Source organism: Petaurus breviceps, unplaced genomic scaffold (genome assembly GCF_028583685.1).
Source record: "Petaurus breviceps papuanus isolate PSGF00001 unplaced genomic scaffold, PetGlider_PUasm1.0 80, whole genome shotgun sequence".
NCBI classification, from domain to species: domain Eukaryota; kingdom Metazoa; phylum Chordata; class Mammalia; order Diprotodontia; family Petauridae; genus Petaurus; species Petaurus breviceps.
Genome location: NW_027186540.1, coordinates 23556648 through 23580559, shown reverse-complemented (window position 1 = coordinate 23580559; position 23912 = coordinate 23556648). Strand labels below are relative to the sequence as shown.

The window sequence follows — 23912 nt, the reverse complement described above, 5'->3', positions numbered from 1 at the left end:
TGTGACTTTTAAATATCCAAGTCATTCATCTCTTTAGAAATTAAAGCTCACTGTCTTTTCCCCAAACCCTCTTCTTCCAATCTCAGTTTCATTTTTAGTTCTTCACTCTGACCCTGCATATTCAATATTCCCAAGTGCAGTCATCCCCACAGTTACAGTATCTCATATATGCCCCCTTATGTCCACACATACAGCTTCCTCAATTGTATAGATTCTCGTCACCTAATTCTTTGACTATTGCAGTAGTAGCTTTCTGGTTGCTCTCCCTATTCTCATCTATTATATACCCATCAACCAAAGGAATTTTCTCAAAGCTTAGCTCTGGCCATGTCAGCCCATTGCCCTCAGTAAACTCTAGTGGCTCCCTGTTACCTCCAAGATCAAATATTGCATCCTCTCTTTGAATTTTAAATTCCTTTAAAACCCAGACTTTCTTTTTTCAATCTTTTCATACCTTGCTTTCCTCCACTTACTTTATGATCAAGATATATTGACTTATTTGCTGTTCTCCACACAACACAATACTGTTTCTTCTGATTCCATGTCTTTTCATTGGTTGTCTCATACATAAAATGCTTTTCTTCTTCATCACCTCCCAATTTCTCTGACCTCCTTTCAAAATTTCTCAAAGCCTACCTTGTTCAGGAGACTTTTCTTGTTTTGTCTTCCCTCTGATATTGTTTCCCATTTTTACTGTAAGTATGTTTGTCTGTGAGTAGTTTGTATATTTTTTCTTTCATTAGAATGTGAACTCCTTGAGAGCAGGAAGGGACCATATTTTTGCTTTTCTTTACTGGTACTTTGTAAGCACCTAATAGAGATACTCTTTGACGGACTGATTTTAGCAACTAGCTCCACCCTTCTTGCCCACCCCCTGGATCCCCCAGAAGCAGGTCCAGAATAGGACTTTCCCTTATCCCTTTCTCTGCTATTTGAATTGGGAGCTATCTAACATGAAATTGAGTCTGGAATTATCAGCTGCTCTGTTTTTGGCAGAAAATTCCAGCAAGACTTGTGGATAGTGAAAATCTCTTACTATTACAAAATCAGTTCTTCCAGGCTAAGTTTTTGCTCTGTTATCCAAACTCTTCATTGATGTAGCCTGCCCCCCTTTTCCTTCAGTATTCTGTTTCTCTCTCCAGTGAGCCATATTCATATTTTCTTTGCTTCCCTTCAGGGTTGCTAGATTTCTTCACATCCATATATCCCTTAATATGCTCTACTGCTTCTTTTATATATTCTGCCCTTTTTGAGTAATTATTTTCTTTATTATATTACATGTATGATTCTCATCCCACCAAGTTTCAAGGATATTTATGTGGTCAAACTAATTTCTTTACATGAGGATCTCATGAATTATTTTTTTTCTTTAAATACCTTAGTTTCAAAGACTGAATATGTTATTTTTGATGTTTTAACTAAAGAAATTTTCACACCAAAAAGGTTTAGTGACCTTGCTTATTTACCTCATGAGTCTGGGTACTGGACATGTGATTTTCATTGGTGTAGGGAATTCTTTGATAAGAAATTTGATGATATAAATTGATAAATTTTGTATAGCCTAGTCTTGAAAGAGTTGCCCAGAACCCTCCCAGGTTAAGGGTCTTGCCTCGGGGTTACCCAGCAGGGATGTGGTAGAGGTGAGGCTTGAGCTTAGATTGGCCTGACTCAGTATACAGAAGTTGTGCAGCCTTTCTGCTTTGCTGATAGGATCTGTAAAATGTGAAAATTAGGTCTACTTTGAGTGATGCAATGTCATCAAAGCACCTAGTAGATAAAACAAAAAATGATACCTTTTTTTTTAGACCTGTGGCATGGACAGTGATTACAATTAAAGTCAACAAACAGTTGTTAATATGTCAGGCAATGTATTAAGTGCTGAGGATAGGCCCTCCCCCTCCCCCAAAAAAGCAAAACCAGCTGCTACCATCAAGGAGTACTCATATTCTAATGTAACTATCTAAGAGTAGTTTGAAGGTAATCTGAGATTTTAAGGCACTAAACATAGCTAGGGATGGAGAAAGCAAATCTTGAGGAGAATCAGGGAAACTAAGGTATAGAAGTAAGGGTGCAAAGCATTCCAGGGTTGGGGGGCCAGACAGTGTGAAGGCATGGGGGAAAAAGGTAGGGCATCCCATTTGAGGAATTGCTAGTAGGTCAGTATAACCAGATTACAGCACATGGAAAGGGATGAAGTGAAAGAAGATTTAAAAGGTAGAAAGGGTTCAGGTTATGAAGAGCTTTGAATGCCAATAAGAGGATTTTACATTTGGCCTTGAATGTAATAGACCTTCAGGTAATGTACCTACAGCCCTTTGGTGGCTGAGAATAAGATAGATTGGAGTGTGAAGAAAGTTCAGGCAAACAGACCTGTTTTAGAAGGCTATTGAAATCGTCCCAGAAAGGAGTTCCTGAGGGCCTGAAGTTCCTAGGGTTGTAGCTGGGTGAGTAGACAGAAGGTAGTGTATGTGAAAAATGTTATAAAGGTAGAAATGACAAGATTTGGCAATTGATTGGACGTGTTTGGTGAATGAAAGTCAGAAGTCAAGGATGATGCCAAGGTTTGAACGTGGTTCACTAGGAGGATGGAGCCCCCTTGATGGTAAAAGGGAAATTTGGAATAGAAGATTTAGGATTAATGATCTAACTTGTTACTTTACAGATGAGAACATTTAGACCCAGGGAGGTTAAGTAACTTGTCTCATTCACTCCCAGCAGGAAGCTTAGCTGCATTGTTTTGGCTCACTGCTAGCTCTCTTGTAGACTTTTTTTCCTTTTCCCCTTGTGACTCCTTGGTGCTTTCTGGGTACATACCTAAGTTCACAGCCTCATGAAAAAGTCACACTTTTCCTTTTGGAGTTTGTATCCTCCTGCCTCTGCTCCTTTCCTGTAGCAGAAGGGAAGGGGAAGTGAAAGGAGGGAAAGAGCCAGCCTCTGTCCCTTAAATATGCTTGCTTTCTGGGCATTGTGCCTTATACTTCCTTTACATTTTGTGGTAAATTCTCCTTTTTTAGATTCTGCCTTCCCTTTACATCTTAGAAATAGCTGGAATTCTTTATCATGTCTCTCAACTCAGATAATCACTCCTTAATTTTTAGAATGTTGTTAAGCAAGACTTGGGCAGGGGACAGAATGGGAAAATGAATTTAACTGCTTCCCTTAAACATTCTGGTACATGTTCTGCATTGTGTCCTTGGACCCAAGCTGGTTTTTGCCTCAGCCCCTCCCACCCTGCCCCCTTACTAGATATGAGTGACTTAACAGGCATGAGTTCAACCACAAACCCAGGTGAATAGTAGAACCAGAATTACTGATTAATAGAGGTGTTAAGTTCAAAGGATGCTGGTCTTTTTAAAACTTGCCCATACATTCCAGTTTCTGGTACTGTCAGAAGTTGTCATCAAGTTAGCACCTAATCCCTTTAAGAAGGAATATTTTGTAAAAGAATTCTTTAAAGATAAACAGATTAAATGAATTTTTTGAGCATTATAATCTGATTATTTGAGCAAATAATCTTTGATAAAACACCAAAAAAAATCTAACCAACAAAAATATTCTTGGCTAATTAGCAAAAAATTTTTCATATCTTAAAAGCAAGTGTTCAAAAAATTCTTAGGTATAGAAGGTGCTTCTATAAGCTACTGATAACAAATTGTAATTAGGAGTGGGAGAAGGAGAGGCATATCTTTTCAGAAACTAAGGTGCTATATACTGTAGTCAGCTTTGAGAATATAAAAATAAAAAAACATTTGCATCAGCAAAAATGAGATATCAACAAGCTTTTTATTCTGTTTATGTGATAAAAGGTGACATAATAGGTGCTTCGTTTTTCTGTAGTTTTAAAGAGTTGAGTAAGATTATGTATCATAATATTTCATGTACAAAAATTAATCTTGTATTTACTTATGTTTTACAAATTCTGCAGTCAAAGATAAGTTTCTTGGGAGCAGGGACTTTAAAATTTTTGTCTTTGTATTCCCAGGGCCTGGGCAAGTAGGTGGTTAGTGCTGGACCTATAGTCAGGGAGATTCATCTTCCTGAGTTCAGATCTGGCTTCATAAACTTAGTAGCCTTAGTTTCCTCATCTGTAAAATGAGCTGGAGAAGGAAATGGCAAACTCCCTCCAGTATCTTGGCCAAGAAAATCCCAAATAGGTTCATGAAGAGTCGAATAGAACTGAAAACACCTGAGCAGCAGCAGCAGCATCCCCAGAGCCTAGCAGTGCTGTGCACTCTCAGTGCTATGTGAATTGCTTGGGACAAGCAGTCATTTTGATGTGGTTTAATTTGTGACAATGTTAGTTGTATGTGTTACTTCCTGACTCTCAACTGATTCAGAATATCTGGCCTTGACCAGATCAAATCTGATTGAAGATGTTTCCCTACTTTTTAGTTCTGTTTCAGTAGAGTGCTGGATTTTAAGCATATATGTTTCATTGTTCTCTCTTTTTTAAAATTCACATTAAGAATGGATAACATGCAAGGAAACATTAAAAAGTTGGAATTCTTTTTTGTTTGTTTTTGGAGGGGGGAAGGCAGTTGGGGTTACGTGACTTGCCCAAGATACGGTGTGTCAAGTGTCTGAGGTCAAATTTGAACTCAGGTCCTCCTGACTCCAGGGCTGGTGCCTAGCTGCCCGAAAAAGTTGCACTTCTTAAAAACACACTTGAATGACTGTTAGAAACATTGTATGATCTGTTGGTGTGGGGGTGCGGTTGGGGGGAAGTCTAGCGTTTCAGGGATTATTCAAAGCCACAATGAAACAGGATCAGTTACAACAAAGGACAAATGAAAATGAAAAAAACAATGCCAGTTGTGAACTGACCTAATTAATCCTTAGAAAACTTAGTAAAGACCTTCAAAGGGCCTCTGCCTGCTGAAGAGATTGTTATTGATAATTAGCATTAATTTGATGACTAATGAATCCTCTAAAGAAAAGGTTAAACCTACTATATGTGGAAAGAACAGTGAAAAGACCAGTTTAAAGCAGCATTTAATCATTGCTTTAAAGAAAAAATGCTTGTCATGAGCAAGACACCACAAAAACGCGTGCTAAAAATTAAGAAAAGATAATTTTTAAAGTAAAAATCTCACCTTTTTTATTCAATCCTATAACAAAAACTCTTTGTTGGAAGCTCAGGCAAGCCTATACCTGGGCCCTTTTACTTCCAGTGGGCCTGGAAGTCTTATCCTCAGAATGCTGGACTCTAGTGAACAGAATTGTTCTAAAATGACAGAAATTCCCAAATGGAGATAGGGATATTGCAGCATAGCCTTGCATTAAAAAATTTCTCCAAGAGATGGAAGTAAAGATACTTGAGTGGCCTAGGAACTCACCTGACTTAAACTTTATTGAAAACCTGTGGTCTGTAATCAACCCTAAACTTGGAGAGGTACTTATTAAAGGTATGCCTCATATCCAATATGATAAAAGTATAATTTCATGATGAACTAAAGAATGTGTCAGAATTTTGTAAAATGCAGTACCAAATTATGTAAAACAAGTGATTGCAACACAAGAACATGTTGCATATTAAAAGCTTAAGATATAAAAAAGTTGTAAGATTAAGTCTCAATACATTATTTTACTTTGCCCCATTTAATTTGCATACCACTATAGTAGGCACTTAAATCAGCAGTGTTTGTTGAGTGAATGCTTTATATGGTCTCAAAAAAGTTTGCTACACCATAATGTCTGATAGAATTGTCATTATTTTGACTTCTATTGTGTCTAGTGAATTTAACCAAATTGATACACATTAGTGGTTCTTTAATTATGGGCAATTTTTTTTGTCATATTAAGAGGCACAGATTAGTATTTGCTTTGGTTTAATCTGGTTATTTAAGAAAAATACCATAGTAAGATACTGTTGCATTTTTATTACACTTCAAAAACACATTACAGTGAACTAGTTTGTTTATTTCACAGGAAAGACTTTCAGAGAATTTAGGAAAGTGATGTACCTCACTTTATAGAATGTGCTTCTGATAAAGATACATAGAAATATTTTAAGTGTATTATTTTAAGTGCATTAAAGGTACCTAGCTTTTTCAAAGAATTCTGCAATGAGATACCTCTTAAAACTGACTTAATGAATCCACCTGTTGTGTAATCCCAGATTTGTACTTTGGGTTTGGTGTGAGACTATTAGATGTGGGAATGATTTGTCACCTGACTGTTTTAGAGAGCTTATTCTAAATATTGATGAATAGGGTACATTGGAAAGGTGGCTTACTGGTCCAAAAAGAGAACACAAATCCTGTCAGCTTTCTAACACATCGCTCTTTTGTGTGTCTCTAGGAGAACTACGGCATATTACGAAGCTGAAACCCTGGAGCCTCTTTGATGTGCTTGTGGAGAAATATGGTTGGCCTCATGAAGATGCTGCACAGTTTACAGATTTCCTGATCCCGATGTTAGAAATGGTTCCAGAAAAAAGAGCTTCAGCTGGAGAATGCCTTAGGCATCCTTGGTTGAATTCTTAGCAGAATCTCCAAATATAACATTCTGAGCTAGCAAATATTTTCCAGTACATCGGACCTAAATGGTGACTCTCAAATTCTTTAACAGGATTACAAGTGAGCTGGCTTCATCCTCAGACCTTTATTTTGCTTTGAGGTACTGTTGTTTGACATTTTGCTTTTTGTGCACTGTGGTCCTGGGGAAGGGTAGTCTTTTGTCTTCAGCTAAGTAGTTTACTGACCTACTCTCTTCTGGAAACACTTAATACCTTGTCTCTAAACATTGTTTCTTGTGTTGTGTGGCATTCAAATGTCATTTTCTTGAACGAAAATACTTTCCCCCTCTTTGTGTTTCGGCAGGTTTTGTAACTATTTATGAAGAACTCTTTTAGCTGAGTATTCTATAATTTACACGCTTAAGAAATTATCAAGTTGGAATCAAGAAAGACATGGCAAGGAAATGTAATTTTATCTGCTGGCAAAGGGATATCATTCTTGTATTATAGTATATGTAAATGTAACGTGTAAATGTTTCTTTCCATTAAATTTGGGATGGGACTCCAATTTCAGAGTAAAGCTACTAAGTTTTGAGTGATTTGTAGCCTCTAAGTTGCATGTAGCAGACATCAGCTGCTTTGAAGTTATATGAACTTCTAATTCCATAGCAATTCTTTTTACATTGGATTTTAAACAAAGCAGCTCTAATTTACAAGATTTATTTCCCCATATGGCACTTTAACAGAAGACGAGACTTATTTCTCATTCTAAAACATGGATTACACACTTGCACTCCCATTGGATATTTTGCATCTTTTTTTTTAAAGTGCTTTTAAGGAAAAATAGTAATTTCCCTTATAATGTGATAACATGCTACAATGTGGTATTTATTTCTGCCTACAAGCACTAAGTTGAACTATACACAGGTTAAATTGAGCAAAGGAAACATTTCTACATGTGCAATGAAAATTATGTTTGAGAAAGGGTATATTCTATGTCTAAAAAGCAAGGGGTAGTGTACAATTTGCAATGCAATGGACAGAGGAAACCACCCCTCCCCCCCAAGTCTCAGAGGTCAGAGATCACGTTCATTCCTCATGTAGCTTTACATGTTTCTAACAACAAATTGCACTAGTTTTTTGTCTTTCCATGAACTCAAGTACAAAGAAAAAATGATTTCCCCTTTGCAAGTTGCATTTTGGTTTATGCGTGTAGAATCCAGGACACAACAATAGTAGGCAATACAGATTTTAGAATGTTAATATACAGAGGTATTCTGCCTCTTTTAGAAGTCAGTGGGATGAATGTAATTTTTTTCCAATTTTACACATTAATTATGGTGCCACTTTTTCTTGACTTTGTCCATTTAAATTTATTCACATGCCTTTGCAATAACTAGATTGTGAAAAGATACCCAAGTGTTGTAACAATAACCTATTGTTTGAGGTGCTTGCAGTTGTCTAATTAATTAAAGTGTTTTGGTTTTTTTTCAGAGATTGTGCTGGTCATTGGACTATGTTTGACATAACTATATACTAACATTTTTTAGTTATTTACTGTTACATGATTTTAGCATTATATAACAAAACTCAATGAATTGAATGTTAAGGTGTTGGAACCCTACATAGCTTAGGCAGTATGGTTAAAGAACCAGAAATCAGTTAATAAGGGTAGAATAGGAATGTAGAAATTGAGTTGCATTCTAAAGGGAATAGGGTTCCTGAAGCCAAAAGTGAGTTGTCTTCCAAATGCTAGGGTTTAATCAATGTTTTTTGCTCATCATCTCTTAGAACTTTAATAGAAAAGGGGGGGGGGGTCTTAAATTACATCAAGAGGGATAGATGAGATCTAAGAATTTTGAAATATTTGGAACAGAATCCATTTAGGTTTAAGATGTTGAATACTATGGGGTGGCTAGGTGGCACAGTGAATAGAGCACTGGCCCTGGAATCAGGAAGACCTAAGTTCAAATTTGATCTCAGACACTTGACACACTAGCCATTTGACTTTGGGCAAGTCACTTAACCCCAATTGCCCTCCAAAAAAAATGTTGGGCATTAGATGATACTCTTGAGATTACTGCCAGCCTTAAAACATAAACGTAAAGAAAAGGCACTACATGAGTTATTTAGGCTTTCAGAACTAGAAAAAATAGCAGTGATCTAATTTTAATGGTGTATATTTTCTTGCTCATAATTAATGACCTCAGACTACAGTCCAAATCTCTTGACTTGCCCAGATTTCTTAAATTAGTTGGAAATATCCTGGAATATAATTCGTTGTAGGACAGCACAGCGAACTCTTGATCACTGACATATACAGTGGAAAGCATGTTTGACTTGGAATCAGAACCTGGATTCAAATAATGGCTCTGATACAGACTATTTATATGTGACTCTGGGTAAGTCACAACTTCTCCTGGCCTCTTTCTTCATCTCTGAAATGAAGCATTGAATTAGATGACCTCTAATTATCTCTAAACCACAGGTGTGACTAATCACTGACCCTAATTTGATCTCCCATTGACTTTTCTTCTCTTCATGTGAAACCTAATGATATATTGCACATAAAGAAACTTACCACTTGCAGAGATTTAAAGCATTGAAAGCAATTTGTAACATTTTATGAGAAATGCTTTCTAATTATAAAATCTTTTTTTTTTTTTTGCATCTATTGGACCTTCCAAACATATGCAAGATGATACATGGTCAGTATTAACAGGATCATATAGAAAGTGGAAGAGATCTTAGAAGCCATCTAGTCTAATTCCCACATTTTACAGCTGAGGAAACTAGATCTGAGAGAAGTTGCCCAACATCACAATGGCAAAATGGGAGAATTGAGATTTTAATCTGAACCTGCCTCCAGAACCAGCACTCTTTCCCCTATTGTTGCCTCTTGGGTCTTTACTTTTTTTTTTTTTCAATTGCTGATGTGGGGCAACAATGGGGATTTTAGTCTTGCTCTGTATAACCCAGTACATTAAGCTAACATTCATTGTGTTCTTTTCTGAAATAGTAATATACTAGAGGATTTTGTACATTAGAAGAATTGACTAGGCCCTCAATTTAGTTTTTTGACTATAGGTTCTAAGGTTATTTTTTTTCTTTGAAAAAAAATGTATAATTTTGGTAGTATCTAGTTTATTCCGATCATTAAAGATCTGATTTTGGGGTGGAGAGTATTGTGGTGTAACTGCATTTGCCTGTTTTATTAGAATAAAAGATAACAGAATCAAGACTTTTTACTTATGAAATATTACAAACTATATTATATATACACACATACACATACATATATGCACACATGTGTATGTGTGTATAGCTATATCCATGATTTCATTAAGCCAATGACTTAAGTTCTGTGTTTGAGAACACTGGTTGACATAAGGCCTTTTCCCAAGACAAGGTGTTTATCTAGTGACCATGATCCTGAACTTTACCGCAAGTTATCCAGAGGCTGAAATTTCACTCATATTCTGTCTCCAGATTATAAAATTGGTCCAAGCCTCAAGAGATTAGATTGTTGCAACCCATCATTATTGACTACACTACTACAAAAGGAATTTTTAAAATGGAAGTACTACCCATAACAAGTTATAATTATAGCCAGTGACTACCTATTCCTATTAAAAGGAGAACATGGCATAAAGTGACTTAAAAATAATATTGCCAGATCTAACACGTAGATTTTTAGATGTTTGCTTTACCTTTATTTTGAAAAGGTTTTTTCTCCAATGACAAACTAAAGTAAAAAAATTATATAAAGGGTCATTTAAGAGATGAAAAAAAAACCTTGCCATTATACCAAATGGTAGAATAACAATGGCTATATATGTCATATCCAAATGCTGTCATAGAATTTCATAGAATGAAATATATGGCCACTTATAAAATTTTCTTTTTAAAAGTACCAGTTATTTTTCATGTTATTTCAGCGACCAAGGAATTGAGAATTGATAACAGAAGGTATTAGTTATACTCCTCAAATCATTCCATTTTAAAATAACTTTATCTTTACAACAGAGTTGGATCTGTTTCTAAATAATTTTGACAGATTGTCTCCTAGCCCAGTAGTCAATTTTCTTCCAGGGATATCTATCCGATGTTGCAATAATAGTAAATCTACTTTTAGACTAGACTATAACAGCTATATACTAAATGTGCAAGCAAGTAAACATTAATGGGGTTTCAGACTAACCTATAACTTTCTGGTATGAACTTTCCATCTGTAACTGTGCCAACGTATGACTTATGTGAAATGCATAAATGGAATGATCTAGTTTTAATATGCTTGTAAGATGCTTCACTGAGTAAACCTACATAAGTATTTCAAGTAGTTTCTCTGGCTCTTACTACTGCATAAACAGTAGGGAAACAAAATGAAAATGTTTTCTATCCTTGTCTGCTGACTAAAATCTGAGGTAGTGCTTACTTATTTTAAAGGTTGTACAGGACAATTTGGGTAAAACTGACATAATTGTGATTTATTAACATGAATTAAAATGCCCAACCAGTGCTGCAATGTGACAGTATATTAAAAAAATTTAAATGTCATATACTGTACTACTTTCACAAAGATCACACATTTTTGCAAAAAGAGACTTGTCATATATACAATACTATATCAAATGAGAAGCTGTAAGCAATTTTACACGCAAAAGAAATACAGTATTTACAGAACTTGTCAGAAGACATTAGAAACAATCTATACATTAAATTACATTTTTCTGCAAATAACCGATGAACAAAAGAGCCAAGTCCACACCAAACTATAAAAATCTGTATTGCATTTTCTACCTAGATGCACACACAGAACTGTTGACAGAATGGGGAAGGGGGGGGGGGGCAGAAAACCTGTTAGTGCCATCACTTAGCTGTGTACTTATTACATACGTATAAAAAGTAATATAGAAAACATTCACTAAATGAATTTAACTGCAACAATAAAATTTAAGATTATGCAGCATCAAATCTACTGCCAGAAAAACAGCTGGAATGTTCACTTACAAAATAAAGATACCTAATACTGGTTTAACAGCACGTTTTTCAGGAATTTTAAAAAGCAAAAAATGGAAAAAATACAATGAAAGAGCACTGGTGTTTGCTTTTATACAAAGTTTCATGTACAAGCTTTAAAAAGTACCATGAATAGGTACATATGAAATATACAGTTTATCTTACAGAACATTTTAAAAATGTTTTAGGAGTCCTTGTTAATGCCACCCTGAACCATGGTAATTGTTCTGAAACGTTGGTGGCACCTGTGCTCTGTGAATTGGAATCTGTCCAGGCACTGGAGATGCCTGCTGAGGTCCTTGAACCCCATGTGGTAGGGTTACAGAGCCAGGATGTGGACAGAACCCTGAAGCTGTAGGTGTTGGAATACTGTTTGGTCCTTGTGGCTGGAGATGAGGACCTTGGACTGGCAATGGACAGTGTGGTCCTGTTCCAGTAGGCTGGTGTTGGGGTCCAGGTCCCAGGGGTGTATGATGTGTAGCTTGTGAGGGATATGATGGTACAGCTGGGTGAGCACTTGAAGGAAAAAGTGGAGGTCCTTGATGAGGGGGGTGGTGTAAGGCTTGAGCAGATGATGCATGATGCCCAGAAGCCAAAACACTGGAAGGTGGAGGTGGGGGTGGGGGTGGAGCTGTATTTACTACATGCTGGTGTTGTGCTTGCAGACCTTGGTGTCCTGGGGTGGGATGGGGGGGATGGTGATGAGGTGCAGGGGCTGGTGGGGGAGGTGGGGGTGGCAAATGGTGCCCAGCAGTTTGAGAATGAATATGTGAACCAGGGGCCACTGCATGAACGGGCCCTACTACATGTGCTACAGAGTGCTGCTGATGGGAACTTGGCTGTTGTACAAGATGTGGTCCTGGAGCAGGTGGTGGTGGCGGAGGGGGTGGAGCTGCTGAAGCTTGATGGTGAATGGCAGCGTTCTGAGATGGCAAAAAATGCCCTGAAGTTACGTGGTGTCCTGGAACTGGTTGTTGACTTGTGGTACCAGGAAGTGCTTGATTTGGTCCAGATGTAAACACAGTTTGTTGGGAAAGACTACCCTTTAACTGATTATAACTCTGAAAGTTTGCAGAGGGCTGCTGGTTTTGATAGTAAGAGGATGAAGAGGGAGGAGGAGGAGGGGGAGGAGGCGGTGCATTACTGTTCAAATTTTGTTGGTTAAATTGACTGTAAGTTGCTGAAGATTGTCCTGAAGGTGTCTGTGTAAATAATGCTCCAGTAGGTGGCTGCGGAGTATTAGACTGAAGGCTCTGTGCTGCTGGATAAAAATTTCTGTGAGAGTCTCTCTGAGGTGTACCAACTTGAGGTGACTGAGAATGGTGGGCCCTGTAGGGAGATCCTAACTGCTGCGCGTGAGGCTTTGGTGAAAGATAACCATGCTGGACAGGCGTAAGAGGAGTAGATGACTTGGGCGGATTTTCTACATGAGGTGATGGGGGACAATGCAACTTCAAAGGTGCAGAAGGAAGCTTTTGTGACAGTTGCTCAGCTGAACTTCGCACATGTGACTGGGTAGAATGAGTCTTTGAAAGTGCTTGGACATTTGACAGCTGCTTCTGTTGTAGCTCTGCCTTTTGAGGATTGGCATTTTCAGTCTCGGGTGGATTAACTGCCATCTCCCACTGAGAATCTGGTTTTGTGGGTGTCTTTCCAAGTGACTGGGCAGGAACTGTAGGACCTGGTGAACAAGGCTACACGAAAAAAGAATAAGTCAATATAACATTTATAAACCGATTATATATATATAATAGAGAAGGAGCTTTAGGAAAATGTGAAAATTACATAACACTGTTGTGCAAGGGTTGTCGTTTTGGGAAAGGGATAAATCTGCCGTAAATACTTAGAAGTTTCAGGAGCTTTCAAACTTAGATCTTCAAAAATTTCTCCAAACCCTCTCCCATTAAACAGTTACTTAGAAAAAAAAAAAGGGTAATGCTATATGGTCACAATTTTGTTGATATCCTTAATCATATCTTAACTAGGAATTCTTTGAATAATAAGTTTAAGCTAAATACAAATGACTTGATATTTTTTCATTCAATATTATGTTACATTTTCCAAATTTCCCCCCTGGCAACTATTCCAATGCACATACACTGTAAGGCAATTGGCATACTTTAATTATATTCCCATCCCAAGAACTTTTTTGTAAAAGCTGGTTGGTGTTGCAGAGAATAAGTTAGAAAACTGTGCCCTGCCCCCCAAATCATCTGAATTAAATTTTTTTTTTGAAACTAGGAAACAGTTTATGGGTAAACTAATTTATTAGTAAATACCTTATAATTACATAAGGTAAATTACTCAAAACTTATTAACAAAATATATTTCTACCTGGTATACTTGTCCTAACTGGGAAAAATGACAATGTTTCATCACTGAAAATCACTTCTGAAGGCCACAAGGCACCAAAACTTTTCCCCTAATTTATGAAATTTCCCTGTTAAACTTATGTCTTTAAACTATAAAATACTTTATTTGAAGTATATCTTTATTTTTAGAACTTCTGCATTCATTCTAGTTACTTGCAAAAAAATTCTCCTCACTTAATGATGTAATACACAGGAGATCATGGCATTTAGAGAAATCGCTGATTTCTGACATTAAGATAATCATGTCAAATTACTTCTGGAGACAAACTGTTAGCATTCCATTCTAAACTAGGGCTTAATGAAGACTATCCCTTCTTATCCCCAAATGGGTTTTCAAAAGAAAATAAAGACTATTAGGTGAATAAGGTAAGTGAAACACAAACTAGGTGAGGGGTAGTAGGAGATCAGTGTTAACAAACTGATTATGGTATAGCTCAAATCTAGACAACTGCATACCATCAACTTTAATTTTTTTCTGAACTGCTACATTCTAAGGTGCTGTGTTATTACCTTGCTCACTTTTGAAGGACTTTTACAAGTCTTTTGAGAAGTGTCTGGGGATGGACATTCATTTGTGGTTGTGGGCTCTGGATTTTCAGGATCAGGGTCTGTAAAATAAAAAACCATAGTAAAATGTAAAATCACATGATAAACAGTGCTTTTGCAAACACTACAATGGAATTTACATTCAACTATTCAGACCAACTTTTATAAAGATTTTCTTCTCAGTGATTAAAAAGATTTTTAAAACTACAACTGTGATTGATAGGTCATCTGCTTACTGACCTTCTATAAGTTCACTGAAAGAAGGGACTGGGACCTTAAGTTGCAACTGGGGAATGTGATTTGAATGAGATGAAGGTGAAGACTGAACATGATTCGGTGAGCATGGGATACAAGGTGATTCTCCCCCTACAGATGAAGCAAACCCAAATAGAATATTAGAATTCCTATAAACTGTAATATACTTTTGGTTAGTTGAATTCACTTCCAGGTAGGAGAACAAAGCAACTTACCGCTATCTTTGTCTTTCCTATGATCACTGAGAAGTAAGGCTCTCTGATAGCTCCTTTCTCTTACTTGTTCCACTGAAGTTGAAGCAGTCCTTTAAAATACCAGAATGAAAGAATTTTGTTTCACCGTTTACACAGTATTATAGTTAAGCCAAATCTCTTGTGTTATCCATACGTCATATAAATATTTGGGGGAAAAAATGGAATATGCTGAGTTTTTATGTTTGAGCACAGAAATTTTGTATTGTTACTAACTATTGTTACAAATACTTATATTTGTATTGTTACAATCAAAGATTGTTATCTTTGCTTCAGTTAGTATTTCCTATGCATGAAGAAGGAAGCTTCCTAATAATGGGAAACCAACCAAATTATTTGGGAGACATTTTTAAATCAATAAGAGGAGTAAAACCAGGAATAAAGTTGGTTGAATTCAATTTTGCCATCATGAATAGCTTATACTGGTTTAATGATTAAAAATCATGAGAGGTATTCCTTTTATTAAATACTATATTAGTCAACTCTCCAAAAAGGCTGTTTTAGAATCAATCATATCAGAATTGTTTGTTTAGAATGAAACCTAGGCAATCTTCAATCCAGGGACCTAGATTCACAGAATATTTCTGCTCTAATTAAAAGCATTTCTTATATAACATGATTATACTTAAAAAAAAAGTTTGTTTTTTTTTAAAGCAATAGGGGTTAAGTAACTTGCTCAAGGTTACACAGCCAGGCGTTTCTGGGTGTGGTGCTGAGTATCTGAGCCCGGATTTGATCCAGGTCATCCCGACACTGGAGCCGGTGCTCTTACTCGCTGAGCCACCTGGCCGCCCCTAAGCAATTGGGGTTAAGTAACTTGCTCAAGGTTACACGGCCAGGTGTTTCTGGGTGGGTGCTAAGTGTCTGAGCCCGGGATTCAATCTCCAGGTCATCCCAACACTGGAGCCGGTACTTTTACTCGCTGTGCTACCTGGCCGCCCCCCCAAAAAAAGCCTAGAAATTTTATCCTTATTTAGGAATAGTCAACAAAATGATGATAATAATTTTAATAATAATTAAATTCCACTTGTCTTTAGAGTCACTTTACACATAAACCCCTACCTCTCCAAAAAACAAAAACAAAACAAGTGGTAGACGTCAGCACAATTAGCTCCAACTGACTTGTCCTCATTTCCCTACCCCAACTCTACTATCCCACAATGGTTTATATTGTCAGGAGCATTAAATACAAGACACAAAAGTTCCTTGCAGACTCCCTCCATTTTCTCCTGGCTCTCCATTTCACAAGCAGATTCTATAGCAGCTCCAGCCCCAAACAGTCTAGTCAGAAATAAAAGCCAAAAATGTGATGCCTTCAATGAGTTTTCTGAGGTAGCAACTATTTCAATCCCACTGCTACTTTTTTGAAGATTCTCTTTTGACACTGCTTTCAGAATCAACTTGAGTCATAATCTCTATCCCTTCCCCTTACTCCCCCTTCCCATCCAAGTGACGTTATCCAACAACTCCAACTGACTTTTGGCTGTTTATGTAGAAATCAAATCTACTTAATAAGGAAGAAGATTTATCATCACTGAGAATATACTCAAAGGAAGAGGACAATGGTTCTGAAGGTAGGTCTCCAAATGGAATGCCAGCAACACTGCAATAAGTATATGGACTACCATGATAATATATTAGTAGAATGTAAAGTTCAGATTTCTTTTTAGGTTGCATTACTTGGCAGTCATATCTTGCTGGATTTTTAAGTGGCAAACTAATTACAAAATGCAATTACTACTTTTATCTCCAAAATAAGTTGAATTCTATTTTTTTTCTAATTTAGATTGTTATGTCTACTAAGTTTTATTTAGAGAGCTGAAAACAGACAAGCATTAAAAGACAGAATTTTATTTTCATCCCTTACAGAGGAAGAATTCACTCTTCATAAAATTAGATACAAAATCTGCTAATATTTTTCTTTAGGCAATTCCTTGATCTATTTGTAAACTGGTAGCCCAAGAGAGATAAGAAAATAATTTGAAAAGCATTCTGGCAGAATTATAATGAACACTAATTTTCTTTATCCTTTGCCCTAAAACAGCCAGAGCTTGATTTGTTCAGGGTAGCCTGGGAGTCTACAGAGTTTTATACCTTCAGCCCCCATGTAGTACAGAAAGACCTAGTCTAATTGCAAGTGTCTCTAAAATTCATAGAAAATAATACTTAAAATGTGATCCACAATAATCAGAACCAGAAAACTCACAGCGTAAGTAATTAATGGCATTTGCATAAAGACAGAGTAGACCAGAACTCTAAAGATCTAAAGCATATTTACATTCTCTTCATTAAAATCATCCATTAAATTTCCAGAATTGGGTGTTTTGAAACTTACATTAACCAAGACCTTGAAAAAAATATTCAAAACCTATTTTGGACATTATTGTGTTGGGCACACCACATTTCTCACTTGATTAGAAAAAGAAACATAATTACCTGTGTGATATATCATTCTCCCTCATATGCAAATAGGATTTCCAATTCAAAATACTCATTGTTATCTGATTGCCTTCTCTATGAAAACTATTTAATATTACTACCTTCTTTCATATAGTAGTTTTAAAGGCACTAGTCAATCCACTTACCATTGAACTTCTGGTTCATTTTTTTCACCAGAAGAAGTTTCTTTTACTGGGCAGTTATTGCTGATTTCTTCTGAAGTAGCATTATAAACAGCAGTTGGCAATGGCAAAGGCAGGCTAGTAGTGTGGTCTGCTTGCTCCCCATTTTCAGCACTGTTGCTACACCCATCACTCGTATTGCTGCTGTTGCTTGTGTTTCCACCCATAGTAGCATGAGGCGACACAGTAACTAGAGAAAAGTTGTCAGCTTTGGAGCCACTTTTCCTCGCTTCCCGCTGTCTCTTACGGTATTCTAATAAGGACACCTAAGATGACAAGAGAAAAAAACAAATCATTTTTGCTTCATCAAAGTCAATGTGTTATTTAGTCTAAGAGCCTCTACATTCACATTAGGAAAATTATATGACTTCTGCAAAGTCACCTTCATGTTCTTTTAGTGTTTGCTATAAAATCTATATAGTTGTAGTTCATTTATAATTTGCAATACAAATGCTTTAAGTTCCTCTTTTTTTTTGTTTCCAAGTAGGAAGATCACCTCTGGAATTTAACTCAAGCAGGATATTGGCCAGTCAACTAATACATCAAATTAAGGCCAATACTTGAAATTATTTATGAACAGATTCAAGAGATATTCACAACTTTTTGAATAGGGCAGATATCCCCATTTTCCAGAGAAGGAAATTCAAGGTCACACATTATTGTACAACAGAGACTAGAACCTAGGGGAAATATCTACTTTAATGCTTATTCCTGTTACATGCTGCCTCTTTCATACTAAATTATTACCATAAGGAAAAAGAAAAAGGATATCAGAAAAGGGATACTGTTCTGAAAATCAAGAAATATAGATTTAAAATTCTTCAACTAGCTATCTGAGCCTAAGGCAAGTCATTTAGTATCTCTGGATTTCAACTTTATGTATCAAATTTTAGAAAGGAATAAACTCTTAAGGGCCCTTGTAGTTCAGGTATTCTAATGCTACAATTATTTTTGCTTTAATTCTTTCCTGTTTGGAGTTTATTCCTTTTATTTACTTAGATAAAATGAATTATAACTTTAACCATATTCCTTAGTCATGCAGTAGCTCTAATTGTTCCATTTCCCATGTACCGATGAAAATCTTAATGTGAAAAAATTAAATTCCCAGTAAACTTCAAAGAGAAAAGATACCAAGCCCCTCACAGCATCTAAAGGCTTCTTAAAGTACACACAGGCTCAGGAGACGTAGGTAGAGATAATGGAAAAAGCTTTCACCTTTTTCTTTTGTGGTGGATTCTGGGGTGTGCAACTCCCCTCAATCGCACTGTCGTTAACTGTCCTTCCAAACCCTGGGGGGAGCCCATCTTCTGAAGAACAGAACATAGAGGTCTCCATGAACACGCCTCTGGAGTCATCTTGCACTAGGCACTTTGGCTCACTTACTCGGAAGCCACCTCCAACCTCCAGCTGATGGGAAGGTGTTAAGTCCCTTAAATTGGAATTCACTGAGGAAAAGTTCACACCTGTTCTTTCAGGACTTTTAACCCAAGAAGAGTAAACTGTGCTTCTTCCACAGGGAGCAGGTTCTAGCTGACTGTTGGACTCAGTCCTATCTTGGGAGGGGGTTTCCATGGTTTTAGGAATGACAGTGTGCTCCACTACATCAACTCCCGTCTGTAGATCTGATACAGACTCCTTGTCCCCGGTGCATTGCCTGGTTACATCAGTCCTATTTCTTGGGCTGGAATAGCCAATGGTCTTAATTTCCTGCAGGCCCATTTCTGTCATAGAGTTTCTAAAAGGACCCACTGTCAACATAGCTGGTGTTCTCTCATAGCCCTAGTTGAAGGAGGAAAAAAAATTATATCAACATTCACAGGCCATGGCTTAATTTTTTTAGTTTTAGAATTTATAAATCTAAAGTACTTATCACTGAGTGCTTCTTATTTTAATAAAATATTTACCTCTTGGTTATAAACTCGTCTTTTAATTTCTGGTGAACTTTCTGGGGAAGAAATATTCTATGGGGGAAAAAAAAAGATGATTAGCAATGAAGTTCAATAAATTCAATACTAACAGCAGTTCTAATTTTGTATTTGGATGCAAATGCAAAACTTTCAGTTTTAACATTTCCAGGGGTACAGATAAAGACAATTATTACCATTAAATCAACTGTTTTACATTGCTAATAATTCAATCACCTAAAATAGAATCGAAGTTGCTGTTTGTAGAGAAATTAATAAAATCATGATTAAAACGAACACTTACAAATTGAAATTCTAGTATATTACAAATATAAAAAGATACAGTTTTATAATATAATTTAAAATGTTTTCTAAAGTATACACAGACTCAAAAAAATGTACATAACTAGCTTTTTTCCTTTGTGGTGTAAAACTCCTACTAATTAAACTGTTCTAAAAACTGCTCATTTTTACTTACGTCTTTTCGAAAGGTACTCTTACGTTTTAGAGGATGTTTGGGGATCAACTTTCCCAAACAATGTGTAGCAAGCAAAGTCATACAAAGCAAAATATCAAACCTTTGTGTTCTCTCACCTCAAAGTGCATAGCATTTCCCTGTATACAAGGAGTTACTGGAGTAACTGGTGAATATATGGGTTTATAACCATTCCTGCAAGTTTCATCTTCTGATTTTGTCCTAGGAGGCGTAGCAAATAATGATGGGTCTGTAGCAGTGATATCCACATGAGTTGGCGTAGCATACGGAGAAGGAGTAGGCGTGGAGGTTTCAGAGTAAGCAGAATCCAACAACTGATATAGCCTTCGTTTTTTTAGTGGAGTAGTTAAATCTGTGTGTATGAAAAACAAAACAATTTCTAGAGAAGAATACAATTGACTTTAAGCTAAAAATCTTATTCTGTAATACTGATATACCACTCAAATATTCTTTAAAAACAAATTGTTATGAGAACTAAATTTTGATATCCCAAAGGTATGGTATTCCAAGCAATTAAAAACTATACTCATATGAAACAATTTTCTTCAGATTATTAAATGTTGCCAATGGAAGTTTAACACAGATACAAATTACACAAGTTATGCTTAAATTATACTATTTTAAGTGAGCTGCCCAGTGAATCAGCTGACAAGTTCATTGTCTTAGCAAATTCTTCAAAATAGAAATATTTGTACAAAAGTTAAAATTTTTTTTAAAATTAGAACTATGCTTACTTCAGTGAGATATATAATGCTTGATTTATGCCAGACTAATGTAACAAAAACAAGTCTTGTTACCTGGAAGTGAACAGCTATCATTGAGTAACAGTGGACTTTTATTTTCACCATTGACAGCAGGGCTTCTAGATCTTTCTTGGCATAATGAACTAAATTTCTCTATAATGGCTGAATTTTCTTCTTCTAATGCTTGCTTCAACCATCGCTAAAATAACAAAAGCCACAGTTAATACAATCTGTACTGTAGAGCAAACTGAAAAAGCACCAGAATGGAATGTTGTTTATTAATGTTGCTTATCCCAAGAAAAGTTTACCTTTTTGCATGAGCCAGAGCTATTTTCAGTAGATTCTTTTCTTCTCCTTTTTTCTGAAAGGAACGGTGAAGTAAATCTAATATAGTGCTTTGGAGTAGAATATACATGGGGGCTGTAAGTAAGGCCTGGTAAAGAGTTGAGTTGTGTAGCCAATACTTCAGGATCTGTAGTTATTCGAAGAGGCCTTTCTGAAAGGCTCTCTGAAGATTTTCCGGTCTTCTCATTCTTCTCACTTAACCATTCATTGACTAAGTGCTAAATAAAAGAAAAAGATGAATGAGGAAAGATGTCTGAATTTTAGAATTCTAAGCTGCTTTAATAACTAAAATAAGGAAACTATACCCAATACTAAATATACTCATTAAGCTAAGATAATCAGTTGTTCTTCCCATTTTCTTATAAAACTGAAATGGAAAAATTATATTAGCATACAGATTTTTCTCAGAAACAGTTTGACATGTTATATAAATTATGAGCTAAAGTAAATTATACATTCTATTTTAACCTGTAGCTTGATGTGGAAAAGAACTTTTCATTATGTTGCAATAGTTAAAAATTAGGCAGTGGGTGGCTTCATTTAAAACTTATTTTCTGATAAACTTTTTAAACACCACAAATGTAAATTTTAAATATTTTTTAAAATAAAATATACATGCTAATATTTTATCTAGTTTTTACTACTCTTAGAAGATTTTAAAATTTCTCTTCACACAATTTTCTCTAAGAATCTAATCATTATCTTCTAATACATTCAGCAACCTTATTTAATATTATCATATATTAATTTGTAGATTGCTTTTGATGCTTATCTTTTCCAAAGCAAATCCAACATACGTGACAGAATTTAGGCCATACAAAATTCCCAAAGGTGAGAAATCCAGAAAAAGTGCTTTTATTTCTAAAATACTTATGTTATAATGCAGCTTAAGAAGAGATTGAGAAAAGTGCTATGCTACTGTGTTCTTCCAAAATACACTAAAATGGTACTTAGATATTTTCCCAGTCTTAAATGGAGCAATCAACTATGGACTATAATTTTAAACTTAGTTTCAAATACAATCTTCCAAGTATTTCAATAAAGTTGTAAAAAAAAAAAATAAAGATCCATAGTAGCTTCCTTTGTGTGGGTCTGTCGATCATAATTTTTGTTACCCTCATTTATAGAGTGACAAAAATTCAAAGGATACAAAAATAATCTTTTTAAAAAAAAGTACATTTGTATTACAGACTTCAGAAATCTCAACATTTTTCTTGTTTAAAAATAAGATACTTGATCTCAAGAAGCTATTTTATTACTTCTCTGGGATGGGGAAACTGTTCATATTAACTGTATACCCAATTTTTAATTCAGCAATTTATTTCAATGATGTATAAGGAGAGACTGCCAAGTAAAACCTGAATTAGCAATATCCAAATAGAAAATCTCACTTAAAACATGAAGGGATGAGCAACATTATTAGCTACTGATTTGTAAGAAAACAAGCATCATCTGTTATTCTCTTTTTTAGCACATCATACCTTTTTTGTTTTGGGGTACTTTGTGGGACATTTATTAAGTGCTGGAACTTCAGTCTCAGTAACTATTTCTGCTATGGCAGTTTCAGTTTCAGGCTCTGCTGCAAGTGCAGTGTTCTCAGTTTCATTTGGTTGTGAAGTAACTTCTACATCAGGAGAAGACGGCTGGATATCTGAGCACATGCTGACGGTTCTGTGGCGCCGGCGTTGCTGTCCAATGTGAGTTCTACTTCGAGAAAAGCTTTTTCTCTGCTTAGCTCTATTTACTTTGGCAGGGGTAGGCTTGCTGGCAGTTTCTTCCTTTGTTGTTTCCTATTAAGACATAAACCATAATTTGCATTTTTGGCTAGACTGAAAAAGAAACAGTATCAATCTTTTCTAGTAAGTTACTAAGGGAAACAAAACCATTTGCAATAAATACAAAAAAAGTAGATTATAATCTTCAAAAATTTTGAAATTTTTTTATTGCAGGCATAATAATAATTAAGATAAAAAAGGAAATACAATATTCATAATGGAGAGAAAATGATTATTATATATCTGCATCTATTATCTTTTGGTTCTGAGCATTTAACACAGAACTACTTGGTGCTATTCTATTTCACCTGTCAGCTTAGAAAATAAAAATATCACTAAAAGTGTCCAATTTTAGTTCTTTTTAAAGCAAATAAAAAAATTTTTAAATTTAACTGCAAGGTGAAGTCATAAAACAAACTGAGAATTAAACTGAAAGAATATATACCTGTACAACTTCTGCATCATTGACAATCTGTGTATCTTTACATTCTGTTTTGATTTCTGTTTTTGCTGTACTGATTCGTTCCAAAGCTTGTTCCCTTCTTTTCTCTCTCTTCTCAAGTCTGGCAAAGGCTTGCAGAATAGCTTCCATTTTCCTTTCTTCTCTTGTCTAGATAACCAAACGGGACAATCTTTTAATAAACACTTCTATAAGTGTAATAAAGGTAAAGGCCATAATATCACTTCCAATCAGGTATATGTCAAAGAAATCTAATGTTCCGTGACCTAAACAAACTTAAAAAAAAAGTTCCTAACAGTGATTTTCTATTTTCAGGACCCCATAATGTTTACATATTTAGAATACAAGTTTATTAGGCAATAAATCACTATGACAATACTGACAGTATTCCCTTGACTCCAGAAGACCATAAACATTCTCCAAAATATTTTTAATAATCATTCTAACAAATTTCTTATAATGTAAATGAATAACATGAAAGACTGTTGCTTACTGAGAATATAAAAAAGCCTTTAGCTTTGAATTTTATACATACCACATAGTATTTTAAAACTGCATACCATAAGTTCAAATTGCAAAGACATCCTATTTATACAACCAAATAATTTAATTTTTGTATAGCCAAGTTATACATACATACATACATACATACATACACACATACATCA

The 23912-nt window shown here is 35.6% G+C and overlaps 2 protein-coding genes across 10 annotated transcripts in view; one reads left to right on the top strand and one right to left on the bottom strand.

Moving 5' to 3' along the window:
• The window catches only part of LOC138176059 (SRSF protein kinase 2), a 99977-nt gene extending 90281 nt beyond the window's left edge, over positions 1 to 9696 (top strand). The window contains exon 15 of one of the 3 annotated variants that reach the window (XM_069106810.1): positions 6299 to 9696. In XM_069106810.1, the coding sequence (XP_068962911.1) occupies positions 6299 to 6485 (187 nt within the window). In that variant the 3' untranslated portion in view covers positions 6486 to 9696. The remainder of the gene's footprint in view (positions 1 to 6298) is intronic. The other 2 variants (XM_069106808.1, XM_069106809.1) reach the window with 2 other exon arrangements.
• Positions 9697 to 10923: 1227 nt separating this feature from the next.
• LOC138176057 (inactive histone-lysine N-methyltransferase 2E) overlaps positions 10924 to 23912 on the bottom strand; it is a 90727-nt gene continuing 77738 nt past the window's right edge. For 6 of the 7 annotated variants that reach the window (XM_069106805.1, XM_069106801.1, XM_069106800.1 and 3 more), the window contains 12 exons: positions 23230 to 23394; positions 22491 to 22799; positions 20973 to 21227; positions 20719 to 20863; positions 20020 to 20273; positions 19426 to 19482; positions 18737 to 19300; positions 17486 to 17787; positions 14865 to 14953; positions 14635 to 14760; positions 14359 to 14456; positions 10924 to 13170 (listed from right to left, as the gene is read on the bottom strand). In XM_069106805.1, coding sequence (XP_068962906.1) covers positions 11674 to 13170; positions 14359 to 14456; positions 14635 to 14760; positions 14865 to 14953; positions 17486 to 17787; positions 18737 to 19300; positions 19426 to 19482; positions 20020 to 20273; positions 20719 to 20863; positions 20973 to 21227; positions 22491 to 22799; positions 23230 to 23394 — 3861 coding nt within the window. In that variant the 3' untranslated portion in view covers positions 10924 to 11673. The remainder of the gene's footprint in view (positions 13171 to 14358; positions 14457 to 14634; positions 14761 to 14864; positions 14954 to 17485; positions 17788 to 18736; positions 19301 to 19425; positions 19483 to 20019; positions 20274 to 20718; positions 20864 to 20972; positions 21228 to 22490; positions 22800 to 23229; positions 23395 to 23912) is intronic. The other variant, XM_069106804.1, reaches the window with a different exon arrangement.